Source organism: Branchiostoma belcheri, unplaced genomic scaffold (assembly GCF_001625305.1).
Source record: "Branchiostoma belcheri isolate BF01 breed outbred unplaced genomic scaffold, Haploidv18h27 scaffold48, whole genome shotgun sequence".
Taxonomy (NCBI): domain Eukaryota; kingdom Metazoa; phylum Chordata; class Leptocardii; order Amphioxiformes; family Branchiostomatidae; genus Branchiostoma; species Branchiostoma belcheri.
In genome coordinates this window covers 1,731,772-1,749,800 of record NW_017804109.1, presented here as the reverse complement: position 1 = coordinate 1,749,800, position 18,029 = coordinate 1,731,772, and the positions used below count along the sequence as shown (strand labels likewise).

The 18,029-nt window shown below is 45.5% G+C and overlaps 2 protein-coding genes across 5 annotated transcripts; one reads left to right on the top strand and one right to left on the bottom strand.

Annotated features, from left to right (window-relative positions):
- Positions 1 to 1,615: 1,615 nt before the first annotated feature.
- Positions 1,616 to 9,802, top strand: LOC109479400 (group XV phospholipase A2-like). Its single transcript, XM_019781362.1, has 8 exons — positions 1,616 to 1,915; positions 4,065 to 4,221; positions 4,734 to 4,852; positions 5,439 to 5,537; positions 6,155 to 6,382; positions 7,071 to 7,206; positions 7,595 to 7,736; positions 8,313 to 9,802. Exons 1-8 carry the CDS (start codon positions 1,753 to 1,755, stop codon positions 8,556 to 8,558), a joined length of 1,290 nt encoding a protein of 429 aa, XP_019636921.1. The 5' UTR covers positions 1,616 to 1,752; the 3' UTR covers positions 8,559 to 9,802.
- A 3,107-nt stretch (positions 9,803 to 12,909) lies between these two features.
- On the bottom strand, positions 12,910 to 17,537 carry LOC109479412 (probable zinc transporter protein DDB_G0282067). 4 transcript variants are annotated; one of them, XM_019781380.1, is made up of 7 exons: positions 17,454 to 17,537; positions 14,724 to 14,819; positions 14,094 to 14,525; positions 13,801 to 13,973; positions 13,692 to 13,701; positions 13,401 to 13,506; positions 12,910 to 13,015 (listed from the first exon to the last, which is right to left on the bottom strand). In XM_019781380.1, the coding sequence occupies exons 2-6, from the start codon at positions 14,810 to 14,812 to the stop codon at positions 13,410 to 13,412; spliced, it is 801 nt and encodes a 266-aa protein (XP_019636939.1). In that variant the 5' UTR covers positions 14,813 to 14,819; positions 17,454 to 17,537; the 3' UTR covers positions 12,910 to 13,015; positions 13,401 to 13,409. The 4 variants fall into 4 exon arrangements, with proteins under 4 accessions (XP_019636939.1, XP_019636938.1, XP_019636937.1 ...); XM_019781379.1 differs by having other exon boundaries at positions 13,692 to 13,787; positions 13,881 to 13,973; XM_019781378.1 differs by having other exon boundaries at positions 13,692 to 13,973.
- Positions 17,538 to 18,029: the final 492 nt, after the last annotated feature.

Here is an 18,029-nt window from a genome sequence, read left to right as displayed (position 1 = left end):
AGCTCCATGTGTCCTCATCTAAAGCACCCAGAACGACCCAGGGTTTGCCATTTTTCTTGCTGGGTTGTTACAAAGTGGCCAAATAAAGACACGCCAAATTGCAACAATACGTTACCAGACAGTGTGAATGGAAGGGTCGGACCCATGCAGGCTGTTTAATAGGGGTGATGTACGGACATGTTTCCCGCGTTACGGCCCGCTAAATGTCACGGTGCGGCGCCGCGTCTGTCAACAGGACACCTGTCGTCCATCAGGTGACACTACAGGTGTCCCTAACCGTTCGTCACGTCACAGCACACCTGTAGACAGGTGTGACAACCCGAAAAGGCAGGTAGCCTTCAACAGATATAAACGGATGCGTGTCAAGGCTAGATTTGAAGAAAAGAACAACGTATATTTTTTGCGGATTGGTCTTATAATTGATTAGAACCAATTACAGTTTGACGTAAGGCCCGACTTTTCTACATCCGATCCCAGCGTTATCGTTGGTATTAATTCATATCTCAGATCAAACCATTGGCGTCAACTGACGAATTCTATTTCGCTTATACCTGTATAGTCAGAATAGCCGCCCTTCCCTTCGGTGTAACGCACCAGCCGGCAGTTTAAAACACCAGCTTTTGTATTAATCGCCCTGCAGTGTAACACTTCACTTCACTTTATTTATCTAACCAGTTTCTGTATCTTTATAGCCTATAGAACTGCCCAACACACCAGCTGCTTCTGTATCTGTATTTGTATAGCCTGTATACCGGGTAACCATCATTTGGGCTCATTGGGCGTAACGCACAAGTTTCGTGGGAACGCCACACAGCGACAGTCGGCTGTATTACACCATACGACCTGTTTGCCTGTTACATCTAGCTTTGTGAAAACTGTGAGCGCTGTCTAAAACTGTGAGGATGCCTCTACTGTACTTGGTAGCAGTTTTTGAATACCCCAATCCTAGGTTGATAACTCTGGTACTTGAAGGCGTGACCATTTCTTGTTCTTTTCTGAGTTTGTATTTCGTTGGTAGACTTCTTCTTGGGCCCTTGTCGTCTTGTCAGACGGTCTACAGCTTCAGTCACTCTCTGCGGGTCTGGCCGGGCAGCGCCTCTCATGGCTGGTACAGCCGATTCTGGCCCTGCAGGCTCTGCCGCAGAATCGGCAACAGTACTCCCGTGTGGTGCTCTTCTCTACAGGTCCCTTTCGCCTGCTCCTAGCTTTGGTAGACTATCACAAGGTTTAATTCATACAAGAATTGTTAGAACAACACCGAATGAAAACCCAGATTTCAGAAATCTAACTTTATATCCTCAACTTAGTGGTGATCTAGTGTTTTACCTGCCAAACGATCATATACTCAACTTTAAATTTCCCGCCAAACCTTACAGATCGTCTGACAAGTGTATATTACTAGTGGTGCCTATCGCAGCGTTACAAAAGTGCTCAACTTATTAGTGACAATATTATTTCATTAACCAATATTTTTCTTTATGGTATCAATTACAATAACATTGTTTTAATATTGATGAATATTTTTTGTTGACCTTACAGATATTTAAGTTGTCATATCTGTCAACACTGATGAAAAATATTCCGGCACTATTTATGTTACGACAGGCACCTAAAATCACGTGCCTCTCATGGGCCGACTGAGAATTAGGTTAGACAAATTTAACCTTTTCTCTTCAAATAAAGGTACGTGTAAAAACCGGCCAAACACCGTCCTGTACTTTCGCTATTAGCTCCAAACTTCTGGATCCAGAGATGACGGGGTTTCGGCGCCGCCTGCTCCTGTTTTTCTTGCTGGTCGCGCCGCCAACTCTGCTGTACGCCAAGCCGACGGGGTGGGAGGGGGGCAGCAACAACAAGTATGTCCAAGTGAAGAAACACCAGCAGCCGGCTACACAGAGATCGCCTGTGGTTCTCAGTAAGTACCGAGATATGTGTTTTTCTGTAGTCTGAAAGTTACTGATCTTGGTAGTACTATTAAATCTTTCATACTACAGTTTGTGAAGACTACTAGTATACTGTTGACGTGTTACATGTACCTAATGCTTGATGACGTAACCAACCCTTTGACATAACGTTACACAACGTACTGATAAACATAAACAGGAAAATGTTCAGGTTTTGTAAACAAGGATGGGTTCCCGACAGAGAAATTGGTACTTTCTATCCTCATAATCCACAATTTGATGTGATTTTTAGGATAATTTCTTTTCTTTTTTTTTCATCAGCCGAAATATATGTGTGTTGTGACCGGAAACACGCCCCCTTGTACAGTTTACATAAAACATACAAAATCTCATGATTGCCTGAGTACCCTAGTCCATGTGCCTACCCCTTGCCCAGCCCTGGTTTAACCAGTATACCTGTAAGAAACAGGAGGAGCGAGTAGAAACAGATTAAAACCCCCGGGCCGGGGTTCGGACCCACGACCTCCCGGGCACCAGCTTCAAATCCGATGCTAGTGTAACCGCTCAGCTAAAAGGTCTCAGACCCATTGGCTGGGTCAGTTGGTACTACTTGGTAGCGCCTATAAACCCCCACTGTTACATACCCTTGAAACTTATTTCCATCCCATTACTGGTAACCTAGGGCGACTCTCAAAATTTCGCTGTCTGAAAATCACAGATAATTGTTTCACTTTCAGAAATGTGCAAACTCTGGCACAAATTTATTCTTGACTGTTCACGAATATGCAGAACTGTCCCTGGGGCTAATCTATATAACGTTATGTTCTTGGATATATGGTCTCTATCCAAAACTGTGCCAGATCCTAACCCCTATGAACCTGTTACAACTAGATACTAGTAGTAGGCACGGTTCTGGATAGACCCACTCCCCCTTTACTATAAATTCCTAGTGGCTACAAGTTACAACGTTTTGCGTGAAATAAAATGGCGAATGACGCTCTACGCAAAATGCGCCAATTACACTCTCATTACGTTGAATTAGAACAGTCCGTCTAAGCTCTACGTAGAATTATAAAAGGCCAATTACGCCCTACGGAAAAGGGCATGCGGACCCCCACACACGTGTACATGTCCAGACAGAGGAGTATACAGAACATGTGATCACACGTGTGTCTCAGTCTGACACATGACCTGACTTAACTTTAGGATCTATAACATGTAGGACTTTAGACAGCTGTTCTCTAAATTTAGCTTGAGAGGTCAGTCACACTTAGTTAGCATAGGTCGATATTCTAGTATGTTCTACGCATAGTATGTATAATATATAGTATATTCTAATAATTCCTCCCTCAAAATGTTCCCAAATCCAGAATTGGTTCTTGACTTTTAGGGTTTTTTTTACTTGAACCATAACTTTTTACAAGTCCGGAACTGGTCCAGCAACCCGGCACACCGTACTACCTCAGCCCAAAAATAGTGCGTTTAAAGACACATGCCCAGCGGAACCACTGGTGCCACGCGCTCAGCTGTAGCGTGTGAGTGTGACCGGGGCAGGCCAAAGGTAGCGGATCACCCCACCTTATGTCAACAAGTGAGAGTGTGCCAGGTAAAGGTCGGCTTGATAACGGAGACAAACAACCAATCAGGAAAAAACATCCTGTCCCCACCAGACTAACATACAACATGACTTCAAAAATTTAGCCAAATATAGGAGGAATAACTGTCCAGTGGATTCTGGCCACAGGACTGATCCGAGGGGACATAAAATGCTAACAGTGGACCCACTGACTCCCCTATTTTTACAGAATTTTTACCGAAATTCCCGTTTTTACCAAATTTTACCGACCGTAACAGAACTCCCCTATTTTTACCGAATTCTACTCTCCTGCTCTCCTCAGATTCTCCTCTTGGCGTAACACACCAGCTTGCCTCCTTAAAAAGGAAGCAGAAGATTAGACCATAAGAATTAGGAGAGTAGAAACAGAAAGACACTTCTGGCCCCTAGGCCTGGCCAGGGATCAAACCCGCGTGCCAGCTCATTACCCTGACGCTCTGACCATTCGGCTAAAAGGTCTAGACCCGTCAGACGGATCAGTTGGTAGTACCTATAAACTCCCCACTGTTACACTTAATAAAGAGAACTTTATTTTTACCTCCCAGTTCCAGGCGACGGGGGCTCTCAGCTGGAGGCCAAGCTGAACAAGTCTTCCTCCCCGCACTACTTCTGCGACAAGACCACCGACGACTACTTCGATCTGTGGCTGAACATAGAGCTGCTGCTGCCATACGTACTCGACTGCTGGGTCGACAACATGAAGTAGGTATCACACTACAGTTTCACATGGGTATCACATAGGGGTTTCTTACATGTACAATTATGGAGGTATTGTACACATGTATGTACTGTATATCGGTAGCTAAGTTTGACCTGTGACTGAACATAGAGCTGCTTCTGCCCTACGTACTGGACTGTTGGGTTGACAACATGAAGTAGGTATCACACCAGGGTGACACATGGGTATCACATAGGGGTTTCTTACACACATGTATATTGATGGAGGTCTTGTACTAGTATACATATAGCTACATGTACTGCTGTCCTTATAATATCTTGGACTGCTGGGATAATCATACCAGGGTGTCACATGGGTATATATTTTGCAAATAAAGTTTCTATATAGGGGTTTGTGTCTTACACATACATCATTACACACTGCTGTTGTCAAAAAGCATGTTGGGTTGCTTTAATGTGCTGAATTTCAGTATATCATTTATAAGCGAAAGAAAAAGAGTGAAGTTTACTGACTGATGTGCTCATGTGTTTCCCAGACTGTTGTACCACAAGGAGAACCAGACGGTCACCAACAACGCTGGAGTGGACATCAGGGTGCCGGGGTTCGGGGACACGGAGACTGTGGAGTGGCTGGACGTCAGCCATGCCAGCATTAGTGGGTCATAATTCTTGTTCTTACTGCTTAGCTTGATAATCACCAGGTTACACAATTGCATCATACAATAGACCTGGTCCATATAAAGGAAAGGAGAGGAAAGGAAACTTTGAGGATAATAAAGAAACATAAAGGAGCATAAATAACTGATGTCTTTGGCTTTATTTCCTAACTACCTCATTGTGTACAAAATAAAACAGTTACTTAAGCAGCCGGATAGATTTTTGAAAACTGAAAAATCTACCCAAGCAGTTGCTTCAGTAACTGTTTGTTTTGCATTTTGTATCGCATTACCTAGAGGTCTAACGTTCATCCACAAAAAATTACCAGTGTATTTGAATGCATTTTTGTTGCTTCTAAGCTGTACACATTTTGACCCTGCCCCCCCTCCCCCCAGGTTCATACTTTACCCACATATAGCAGAGGCACTGGTAGCTGCAGGCAGCCAGATAGATTTTTTAAGAATTTGCTTGAATGACTGTTTGTTATGTATGTCATTACCTGGATGTCTAACCTTCATCCACATACATGTATTTGAAGACATTTTTGTTGCTTCTAATATCTGTACACAATTTGACCCCTCCAGGTTCATACTTCACCCACATAGCAGAGGCACTGGTAGCTGCAGGTTACACCAGAGGTGTGGACATCCGAGGAGCGCCTTACGACTTCAGGATGTCTCCATGTAAGTTACAAGGCTCCAAATCCTTTTTTCTACATACCTGTACCTGTAAGTGTGCAGGTAGCATTGAGAACTACCTGCATCACTTTATTTGCCAAAGCCTATACTCACCGGCATTGAAGTATTTATATCTTTTGTTAGTCTTTTCTATAATCATACTTTCTTTCTATCTTGGGATTTTTACATACATACATACATATCCTGGCTTTGATTATACTGCTGCCGGCTTCTCTGTCTCAGGGGTGCATGGGCAGCAGTTGGCTAGTGAAGAAAAAAGATTAGAATGTACATATGCCTCAGGACATGTATTGTGACTCTGTACTTGAATGTTATCCACCTTAAACAAATCCACGCGAAGGCCACCGTGTCAACTGTGACCCTCACTCAGGTGTAGGGACTGACACGTTCATCCTACTCGGAAAATCTGTATATGTATATCTGTACATGAATCTGTATCTGTGCATGAATGTGTATCTGTACATGAATCTGTATCTGTGCATGAAATGTATAGACCTGTACATGAATCTGTATGTGATTGCAAATATATATCACGAGTGATTGCCATAGAGAATTGAATGTACACTGAAGATTGTTAACCTGCCCTGTGTATTATCGCCCAGACCGGCGAGATGTGGACTTCCCCATGTTTAAACAGCTGATTGAGGAGACGTACTACAAGAACAACAACAGTCGCGTGGTGCTGGTGACCCACAGCATGGGCGGGCCCTACGGTCTGCTCTTCCTCAACTCCATGGACCAGCCCTGGAAGGACAAGTTCATCAAGTCCATGGTCACGCTGGCTGGACCATGGGGAGGGGCAGCAAAAACTCTCAGACTGTATGTTTCAGGTAGGTCTACAGAACAGAGAAAGGACCGGTTCACACGTCCGTCATTTATATGTGTCAGGCGTGGAACGACGTGTGCACGTGTAAACCGGGTCATAGTTTCTTCTTCTTCAGTAACTTGTACTAGACAGCTGACACTATGGTAACTGGTGCTGTAGCAGTCACCCTGTGGTGTTGGGTTACATTATGTAGCAAGTGGCAGGACAGGGATGGAGGGGCTGGTCACCATATGCATGAATGAGTTTCAGTAAGAATGAACGGAACATTAGTTTGTTAGGCTAGACCATGTCACTATAAACATGCATTCTCTTTTCAAATGTTGACTTTCTATAGTTATTTTTGCATCAAGCAAATGAAAAAACAAACAACTTTTTCTCCTGCAGGAGATAACCTGGGTATCTAAGTGGTGAGTCTGTGGAGGATGTCATCTATAAAATTTACTTGCTGTGTCCTAAGCATTTTTAACAAATAAACAACCTTTTCTGTTCATTGAACTGCGACGGGGGCCGACATCATCTACCAGATACCTTTGACCCAGTGTTGACGTCACACTTCAAAGAAGCCACGTGACAAGCCTCACTGGGTCAGTCTACTGAGGAAGACAAGAGTGACTGAAAAAAAGCTCTAAGTGAGAGAACTTCTTTGTGTTGGACCAAAAGTTTTAACTTTAAACAATCTTTTTCTGCTGCAGGAGATAACCTGGGTATCTATGTGGTGAACCCGCTGTCTCTGCGCCCGGAGCAGCGCTCGTTCCCCAGCAGCGCCTGGATGATGCCGTACCCCTCGCTGTTCGACCCGGACGAGCCGCTCGTGTTCACGCCTGACAGGTACTGTCTTACCTCCGAAAATAGCTTCATCAGGTTGGTAAAGTATAGGATACTTAAACACAACCAAGATATTTATCTTGTGACCATTCGGTGTCTATCAGACACGTTCCTCAGAGCTTCTGACTGGAGTTCTGCTTCTCGCCGCTATATGTAGCCAATGTAGGTGGCGGTACATCGGCTACATATAGCGGCAGAACTCCAGTCAGAAGCTCTGAGGAAGGTGTCTGATAGACACCGAAACGTCAGTAAGGTAAATATCTTGGTTGTATCAGGTAGTAAGTTTGATCGTTCCCTGGTTTTAGAGACTGGCTGCCACTACACAGGGCCCAGATTTCTGGCAGAGTGATACGCAATAAATTCATAAATAAAGTCATCTTGTATCTGACAGGAACTACACCATACGCGACTACGCTGCGTTCTTCGAGGATCTGGAGTACGAGGAGGGCTGGCTGATGAGGAAGGAGACCGAGGGGCTCATCCGTGACCTCACGCCGCCCGGGGTCACCGTACACTGTCTCCATGGCAACAAGGTCAGGGTCAGAAATACCCACCTGCAGTCTGCATTTTGCAGAGAAATCTTGAATATTGCAGAAGAAGATTTAACGTAAGCAACAAAGGGTTGTGAGCCATAAGTACTCAAAGGTATACATAAACAAAAATGTGTTACATGAAATCATGTACAAAAATCATTTTCCATAACTCATATCCATTTTACAGTCCAGGTCATTTTTAGGTCGATTACAAAGATGAGAATTTCTAGCCATAAATTGAATACAGAATTAGGAAGATATAAAAAAATCCCTTGCGACCAGAGGTTTTGTCCATTCTGTCCCATCTTGCCATCCTAGAAGGTAATAACCCTTACTGTGTACAAATAGGTAAATATATCAAAGAATGTTTAGACCTTAGAACAAGTAGTATTAGTTGACTTATCTATTGTTTTGTACGTAGGTTGATTTCGTTGTACCCATGTATATTTGTCTGTATATCTACATGTCTTAGACCTTACGAAAGTCGCTGTACTTTTGTTGTGTGAATAAAGTTCTCTCTCTTTTCTTGGAAGGTCAGTGGTTATTCTAAACTGTATATATTTTTTACCACTGCAGGTGAAGACGCCGTACCAGTTCTCGTACACAGCGAAGGAGTTCCCAGACCTGCAGCCCTCGGTGATCTACGGGGACGGGGACGGGACCGTCAACCTGAACAGCGCGCGGGGCTGCCTCAGGTGGCGCGACCAGCAGCAGCAGCCGGTCTTCTACCAGACGTTCGAGGGGGCGGAACACATGAAGATACTGGCCAACCAGACGGTCATCCAGTACATCAAGGACGTCGCGTTCAGCCCAGATTTGTGACTAGAACCAGAAGTTCTTGCTGGAAGGGAAGTCACCGCACAGACACAAAAACTCCCTGGCCTGCCGCTTGTGCTGGAACAGGAGAAAGGTGTGCTGCAGGATGGGCGGAGGAGGGTCCAGCAGTTCCTGTGGAGCTCCAACATGCTTCTGTGTGTTTGTGCGTTGCAGAGTGCCATCGTTTTACTGCTAGTGACGTTCTGTCTTGCCAAGAACCGGTGCCAGACAGTCTGCAAGCCTGTCGGGCTGCAGAAGACACAGAGATGACGTCAATTTTTTATACTCCAATCCACACAAAAAAATTACAATCGAGTAACCAGAAATCTGATTGCTCAACTGTCTGTCTTCGAATTCTCAAAGATCTTCACTTCAGTGACAAATTTATTCGCCTTGGTTTAGATCAAATTTTAACTTGTTCTAATTAAAAGTGGCAGCATTTCCACAGGGTCTTTTTGCAACTGGTGAACAATGTGGTTGCACAACAATCTCTCTGTGGACAAATTTCCTCAGACGATGCCACTTTATGTGTCTACTTTATTTTAAAGTTCTTCCATAATGTATATAAAAAGTACATAATGTCCTTCCATTATGATTTTAAGACAGCACCAGCTGTAATTAATTAGCTACAATTTTCGATGAGGAAAAATTTACCTCAAAGCAAAAAGTGGAATGGAAATGGGGCAGAATTTACTGTAATATCAGATTATAGGCAGCTATTTTACCATTGAATCTATTAAAGAGAGATGCCATTGAGAGTTTATACAGGTTGAATGCACAGGGAATTTCCCCTTGGCTCTTGTTAAAATATACAATTAACAGTGAACCATGACTTGCCATATCTTGCTTGGTGATATCATGCTTGGTGATATTGTGTTTGTCCAATCACCAACAATGGAACTGTCTCTGAGATTTGAACCCCCTCCCCTATTTTCTGATCCTGGGCCCCTGTCTCTGGGATTCAAACCCCTGCTTTCTGATTCAGGACCCCGGTGTCTGTCAGGGATTCGAACCCCCGCTTTCCGTCCAGGACCCTGGTCTCTGTCTGGGATTTTAACCCCCTATCTTCTGATCCAGAACTCCTGTCTCTATCTCAGGGGATTTGAACCCCCACCTTCTGAGCTTCTGGACATCTGTCCCTGACATTTTGAAGTGTTCTCTCTTTGACAAGTTGTAAATTGATAATATTGAATGTACTTAAAGCTTTTATTCTAACCTTAGTGCCAAACCGCGTGCGTCTCATTGACACCACATCTCAGTGAAGCAGGGTGGCGCTAAGGTTAGTGGATGTTCGAATTAAACATTGTGACTTAAAATGTGCATGGATTTGTTTGGTTCAAGTTGTATGTTGTTGTTGTTGTTGTTGTTGTGAAGAGCTGCCACCTTGCGATTTGTAGGGAAACGCAATGGAAACGAGTGGACACGTAACATTCACAAAGTACTGGGGACATAGCATGAGAATAAGCGGTACTGTGGAATTTAATATGACAGCCTGGCTCCGAGCAAACCGCTTTCTTGTTGCGTCGATGAAGGTTAGACATCCATGTAATAAAATACGCCAAAAAGCAGTTGCAACTGGATATGATTGTGGATATGCAACTGGTATGCTTTCTTGTTGGCCGAGGATATGTAGCTTTGTCTGGTTCTCCATGGCCCTATTTTGTTAAATGGTATTGGAGAATAAACGCAGGACTAAATTCTGCAGATAACAAAAGCAGGGTCGCTCCCAAAAACGAGTTACGCTGAAGTTTACTTTACCTGGCGTAGAGAGAAATTTGAGTTGTGGTGCGGTGGACCCATCACTGAGCGCATGGATATACCGTGCCATCGAGGTCAAAGGTGAATTACTCTGACATTTTGCCCCTCACATGACACCCCACGTGGTGTCGTGTGGCGTAGCGGCAGCGTGCTCGGCTCGGAACCAAGAGGTCCCGGGTTCGAGACCAGACATGCCACCTTGTGCCCTTGGGAAAGGCACTTTACACGACTTTCCCGTGTATTGTCTTGTCCTGTATTCGTCCTCTGCGTTGGTGGCGGCATAAAATAAGTTGATATAACTTGAGTGTGCTGTCACCATGTCTAGTCATGAAATGTTGGAATATAAAAAAAAAGAATGATACCTCCGAGAGATAATTATTTCGACCCCGGTGGAAGAAGTTTGTATTTGTGTTAGTAATTACTTTCTCACGCCCTGCTACCTGGGCGCTCTATTGTTATATCTTCTGGTACGTTAACTTCTCACACGCCCTCAGGCAGTCGGCATACACAACCACCGGTAGGCAGGCTCGCTATTTAATAACAGCACTGACTTAATCGTTGTATAGATAAACAAATTAACCACTTTGTGGGGACACATGGCGGCTCAAACTTAACTTAACACACACTTAAGTAATGGGTATCCCTTGCCTTGATGATGCAATGGTAGTTGTTGGCAGGATAGGGCACTGTTGGGATGATGTGTTAATGGAATACATGCACATCTTCCAGCTCATTACCCCAAAGGGCATACAGGGCAAGGCTAGCCTCCACCAGGCCTTTCTACGAGAATACGGATCGTAAAATTGGCCAAGAGAGTCCGGCCGCGGGGAGGTAGTTTCTTTCCCTCCGAACTGCGCGGCCAGTCAAACCTACAAGGCGGCCAAACTCCCCTGGCAAATATTCTCCCTATAGCCACCGTAGGTAGTCTGGTAGAGAGTAGGGCAAGGCTGTGAGGTGTATCTCGGTGTTTCAGGCCGATGCCTACTCGTCTCTGTGTTGTACTGTCTTTCTCGTACGCGTCCATCGTTATAGAACAATAGGCTAATAGATACAACTTGGCAAAAAGCTCCCTTTACATCTAATTAGCTCAAGGAGCACGCAGGGCAAGGCTGTGAGGTGTATCTCAGAGTTTCAGATGCCTACTGACGTCTCTGTTGTATTGTCCTCTGCCTTACCTTTCGTACAATATTTGTAACTTTGCATAAACCCCCCTTTCCCGAAAAAAGAGGGCAGGATACAGCATTCATGGCGAATGTGTTGGTATTCACACCACAGCGTTTCAGTTAACTAGTCTAAGCTCTCTGTGGTATTTTGTCCTTTTTAAGTTAATTGCTGAAGGTTACAAACATAAACCAACATTTACGACATAACGGTTGATATGAATATACCCTCCCCAGTAAGGTAGATGTTGGCATCCAAGTGTCCACATTTTGTATCCAAGTCTAAACAGTCCTATGTGACTGAACTTCCGCCATGTCTATTTTTCTTAGCCTCCGTAGCAGGCTTATAGAACTGGGGGTTTGGTGGTCTTTGGCTGTTTTCTGATTAGCCTCCGTAGCAGGCTTATAGAACTGGGGGTTTGGTGGTCTTCGGCTGTTTTCTGATTAGCCTCCGTAGCAGGCATATAGAACTGGGGGTTTGGTGGTCTTCGGCTGTTTTCTGATTAGCCCAGTTCTAAAAACGGGGGTAATTCAACCAGGCCGGTTATGTTGTCTATATGCAATCAGAAAATAGCACATAAAAGCTCCCGAAGACCCCCCCCCAAAAAAAAACCCAGTTTTTGGCATGCTATGAAGGTTATATTTTCCTGCACTTTGCTTCACAATACTAGTAAGTCGGCTTGATTTACTCATCATCTACTGACGCCAGACACGGAAAAGACGAGCAAAGACAAAATAGTTTGCATCATGCATTTTTTTTTATTGCCAGAAGAAATCTTTTGGTTACATTAAGCGGCCAAAGCTGATCTATGGGTTCCCTTATTCGTCAATTCTGTCAAATAAGAAGATTTCATATTTGTGAATACAACATTTGTTGCAAAGCTGACATTTTGAAGACATATGAATACAAAATGATGTGAGTTCTTAGAAAAATATAAAAGTTGCTCCAAGTAACATAAAAGTGTGTAATGGTGAAATTTGAAAAAAAGGCGAAATGACGGGATTTTTCGCGTCATCATAAGTGTACTTACTTAGTCTAATAGTTATAATTTGTTCAGATGTTCATATTCAAAAGTTGGAACTTTAATGTTATAAAAGCACGAAAATATAGGTAGAGTTGACGGAACCCCGTAATCTATGGTACAGACTGTGAGCAGGATATCAGAGATCAACCATGGAAAAGTACAAGAAAACTCAAGCGACTGGATGGATTTCGATTTAGAAAACTGTCAGACTGTCAGGTTATATCCTAGCTATGGTGGCAAGGCTGTATCCAACTGACCAAACAGTGTCCAACCAGTATGCCTATGAGATTATATGGAGCGTTATGTTTCGAAAGGATCAGTGCAATGACACTTATCATAAGAAAAAATACATCGAATAATGATGAACTATGATATCCACTCACGAGCCTTGTCATGGTTAAATGTCAAAATGAGGCAAAAGCAGCTAAAATCTATGCGGCTGATCTGCAGTCACGGCTGGAAGGCCAGGACGGTGCTCGGCACACGCAGGATGCGGTGGGACCATCGCCATTCCGGGGTCCTGTTCACGGTAGGAGGAAGGAGACCAACCGATACGTTAGGCAAAAAAATCAACAACGGAATGTTCAACATGTTTCAAACAAAGAAACTATCAACCTAAAACCGACGTCTGTATCTGAACAGTCGGTATAACCACCCTTCGGCCTTTGTATAGTACACACCAGCTTCGGTATCGGTATAACCGCCCTTCGGCGTAACACACCAGCTACGCAGTTTTACCCGGCGCGGCAGCATCGGCTTATGAATGAAATTACGCTGATTGACCTGTCAGAACTAACATCTGTTCAAGCGTTGTTTAAACCTTTCGATTAATGATGCCCCTACTGATTACTCCACCCGGTGACGCGGTGAGTTCACTCTACGATATTCCTGTGGACACTTCGTACCTTTTGGGACTAGAAGTCCTCCAAGCTGGAGTTGGACCCCTCACCGCGTCTCTTTCTCCCTCCACGCAGCAGCTCCAGAAGGCCACGTGCTTCCTCCAGGAGTTCCCTGGGGAAGAACGAGAACACATTTTGTACATCAGATACAAAAAATGTCAGCATGGACCCAGGCAACATTTCATCGGCATGACTTCTTTTTTTGTTTCATACCAGGTAAAACAATGGACATTTTCTTATGCATGAACGCCATGATGCTTTACTGTGGTCACAAAGCCAATATTAACGATAACTTACCTCTCAAGATCTTCCACGCTGCTGCCATGACCGTGACCGTCTCCAGCGTAGTGCTCTTCATCACTGCCGTGCTCGTGGCTTTCCTCCTCCTCCTGCCTTAGGAGACGATCTTCCACGCTGCTGCCATGGCCATGACCGTCACCAGCGTAATGCTCTTCGTCACTGCCGTGCTCGTGGCTTTCCTCCTGCCTTAGGAGACGATCTTCCACGCTGCTGCCATGACCGTGACCGTCACCAGCGTAATGCTCTTCGTCACTGCCGTGCTCGTGGCTTTCCTCCTGCCTTAGGAGACGATCTTCCACGCTGCTGCCATGACCATGACCGTCACCAGCGTAATGCTCTTCATCACTGTTGTGCTCGTGGCTTTCCTCCCTTAGGAGATTACCGTGGCCAGCCAACTGCCTTAGGAGACGATCTTCCACGCTGCTGCCATGACCGTGACCGTCACCAGCGTAATGCTCTTCGTCACTGCCGTGCTCGTGGCTTTCCTCCTCCTCCTGCCTTAGGAGACGATCTTCCACGCTGCTGCCATGACCGTGACCGTCACCAGCGTAATGCTCCTCGTCGCTGTCGTGCTCGTGGCTTTCCTCCTCCTCCTCCTGCCTCAGGAGACGATCTTCCACGCTGCTGCCATGACCGTGACCGTCACCAGCGTAATGCTCTTCATCACTGCCGTGCTCGTGGCTTTCCTCCTCCTCTTGCCTTAGAAGATGATCGTGGCCGTCACCCTCATAATGCTCCTCGTCGCTGCCTTCCCCCCTCTGGACCATGGTGAGATCGTCCGCAAGGTACGTCAGCAGGTCCAGGAGAGCGCTTGCCTCCTGCGGCACCATCCTGGCGGGAAGGACAACATTTTGGGTTGAATGAAAGCTCGTTTGTGTTGGTAGAATCCATAGTTATAGAGTTTAAGCAGCTCCTTGACCGCCGGACAAAGAGCTTGGGTTTCACAGGCTAGGCTCAAAGTTATCGTGAGCTTATTATTATTAACTCTTCTGCAACAACCACCTCTGACTCAATTTACCGTGAGCTTACCTCTTCTGTCTGATCGCGTCCGCCTGGTCCACCACCAGCACCATCAGGAGGCCGGTCAGACCCAGGAACATCGCCAGCTTGTAGCCCATCGTTAAACTGCGGAAGGAAAACAAACTATATAAAATATCTGTGTTCATCTGGTCCCATCTTTGTTGATGTTGTATGGCCTCACCTCACCAGTCCCATAGCAGTATTGTATGACACCACCGGTTTTACTCCTGCCCAATTCTCAGTAATTATTGTGCTCGCTTCCCACATATTTGGGGATGGTGGGACCGACGACTTACGAAGAGTCTAGTCGGTAATCTCGAGGCAGATTTCAATAGGCAACACTATAAACATTTTCTACGTCCATGTTTTAGGATAGGAAATTGTGAAGGTCATATGTTATAGAACCGGGGCTCTAGAAAACTGTTACGATTCAGTCAGCCAACGTCTGCTTGGAAATTTGATTCTCGTGGGACCGGTATAGTATAATTAATGGTTATTAGATAATGGTTGTGCTGCTGGCCCGAGGCGCCACGAGTTTAATGGATTGAGACGAAAACAACATACCAACGTGTCACGTACATACCAATGGTCTGAATAGATCCAGGATTTATTATCTACAATTTAGGCCACACCGACTTGGTTTTATGGATGACATCCGCGCGCGCATTGATTTTCCCCTGATCTCAAAAATAAATATCACGTCTTCCGAGGCTCTGACTTGGCTCTAGGCCTGGGTAGTCCATGGTTGTAAGCGACAACGAAGCCGGCGGTAGTCTCTGGAGGACGGCATCCAGGCTACCGAAGTTCCACGACTCAATAACTAAGTACATACGTACAGTGCCGATTCATAAATTCCGCAAAAAGCCAGCATGTGCCGGCCTGTCGTATACGTCGCTATGTAATGTGCCAAATTCACAATACCGGCTTCGTATTACTGTGGTTTAATAGCATTTTTATTTTTGGCCGGATTTTTCTCTTTTTTCGCCCGTGCGCACTAGTTTGGGGGTCTTCAGAGGATGTCATCCATAAAATTAAGTCGGTGTGGCCTTACATAATTACATGTTCTACCATACGTCCATATCGGGGTAGAACACCACAAAATACATCAGGCGACAAGATCATCTCTCTGAAGAGTCAGACTTTTCACTCAGACATGTTCAGTTGCTGGTGAAAAAAGGCTGTCAGCAACTGTCAGTTAACACATTTGAAAGTACATCCTACAAATTCTGTGGTGAAAGTACGAGTATCTCTAGTTTCTATCCAGATTTACAAAAATTATATATTAGTTATCATCGGCAAGGTATGCGGTGTCGTAGCCGGCCTACAAAAGAAGTAAAATTCAGGGCGAAACAACTTAACCCAGCATAGAATAATTAGTCTTTGGCATGCAGACCTCAGAGTTGAAAAATTCAGAAATAGGGGCGCATTGTTCGTCAAGATGAGCTCTATCCCCTACTTATACTATACCACTTAATTATTGCATTAAATGGCCCTCAACTCGACTGTTAAAGTAAATTTAAGTAAGTACATAGACCAGTCGCCATAAACGCCTCTACAAAGCGGGCTCCTCGGTCGGTAGTTTACTGCCTGATCGCACCATCACAAACCTAAAGCCTTGTTGCTGTAGTCTTGCATGTGCCGTGTTAAATTCAACTGTCTTGTTCCATGAAAGGCTGTCAAAGATCCTTGTCGGCGATCAGTTCTGTCACAACCTTCTCGAAACGTCCACAACATCAGAATCAGACGACGACCTTCGACGAATATGACCGATCCCTTAGTCGCCGGCAACCTGTGAGACCAACAACACTACGGTCTGGCTGAATACAACACATCTTCAACTATTCGACGCCGCAATTGCTTACCAGACGACAGGCTTCGGATCTCGGTAAAGTCGTCTAAAGGTGTTCTAAACACCAAGTCTGTGACGCGAGCGTCGACCGCTCGGCACACCGTCTAGCCTGGCGCCAGACTGTTGCTAAGCCGGTCTCGGCTCCGGGACCAACATGTCCCCGAGGACATTTTACCACAGACACCCCTCAGTTAGACCCTGAGCATCAGGTACGGCCGGCAAACCCTTCTCCCCTAGCCTGGTGAATCAGACGGTCGTGGCTTCCCGCTATCTCTAGGGCGCTAACAGTGTTCCCTGCACGCCAAGCCTCCCGCCCAGCCACGGGTTTCATTTACTAGTAGCTCGCCACGAAGGGACAGCGGTAATCAGAAAAACCAACTGCAACGATCTTTCGCGACTGGTGTAGGATGCAGCCCTGTGTCAGACAAACTAGGGCCGGCCGGAACACCCCCAAGCCGGCCCGTTGAGGAGGGTGACCAGGCTACTTCAAGGACTGGACGCCCCTCACCGTCCCACAACTCTTGACAGTAGCCCAGGACAGGAAGATCTGGCTACACCTCTGCTGCAAGGTCTGCCTTGTCCCCCCGACGACCAGTGTCGGTCATGGAACTAGGTAGGTAGGATACAGCCCTGTGTCAGATAAAGTAGGGTCGGCCGGAACAACCCCAAGCCGGCCCGTTGAGGAGGGTAACCAGGCTCCCTCCCCTACCCTCCTCCAGCCCAGGACCCTTTCCCGATTCCATTGCGGGCACACCCGGGCCCACCGCCGGCAACACACCCCACCCTGCCCCGCCGGTGTCCTGGTCTACCGCCGGCACGGCTACGAGCATCACCCCAGTCTAAAGACCCCGAATTCACCACGTCTATGAAGACGAAATTAGCGTGCTCACCGTCAAGGAGTTTCTGTTCTTCTCGGAAATCTCAAGATTTGGAGTAGTGAGCTCGTGTTTGTGACACCCGCTCGGCTTGAAGACTTAAACTCTTTATGACAACAACGGCGTGAGAATTATACAGGCTGACCTTTCTGCAAATTACTCAGACAAAAGCCCCCGACAATTAAGCCTCACCTTGAAAACCCTCCCTTCGGCCGGCCACATTTTGTCAACAGGTTACGCAATTCACTCAGGTGTTGGTTAGAAACGCGGAGATTTTGAGCCGCGCGGTTCCCAAGCCTCGGTTAAGTAAAATTTGCGCATGAAATAAAGTTCTTCTACCGTTTCCATAAAGTTTTGTACTCTATGAATGTATTTATGACATTTACCAAAATGTACTCGATGGAACTCGTTATCGAGAGATAATTTTTCACGAGTTGACGATGACGACACCCTATCCTTACTTCGTTGTGCCCGCCTTAGGACAATGTGATCAACTCAGAAAACCCTATATAAACATACTAATATGGTCAGCAACATCAGTACAACCATTCGTGTAAAACACGTCGTATGAAACAAGTCGTATCAAGCTGC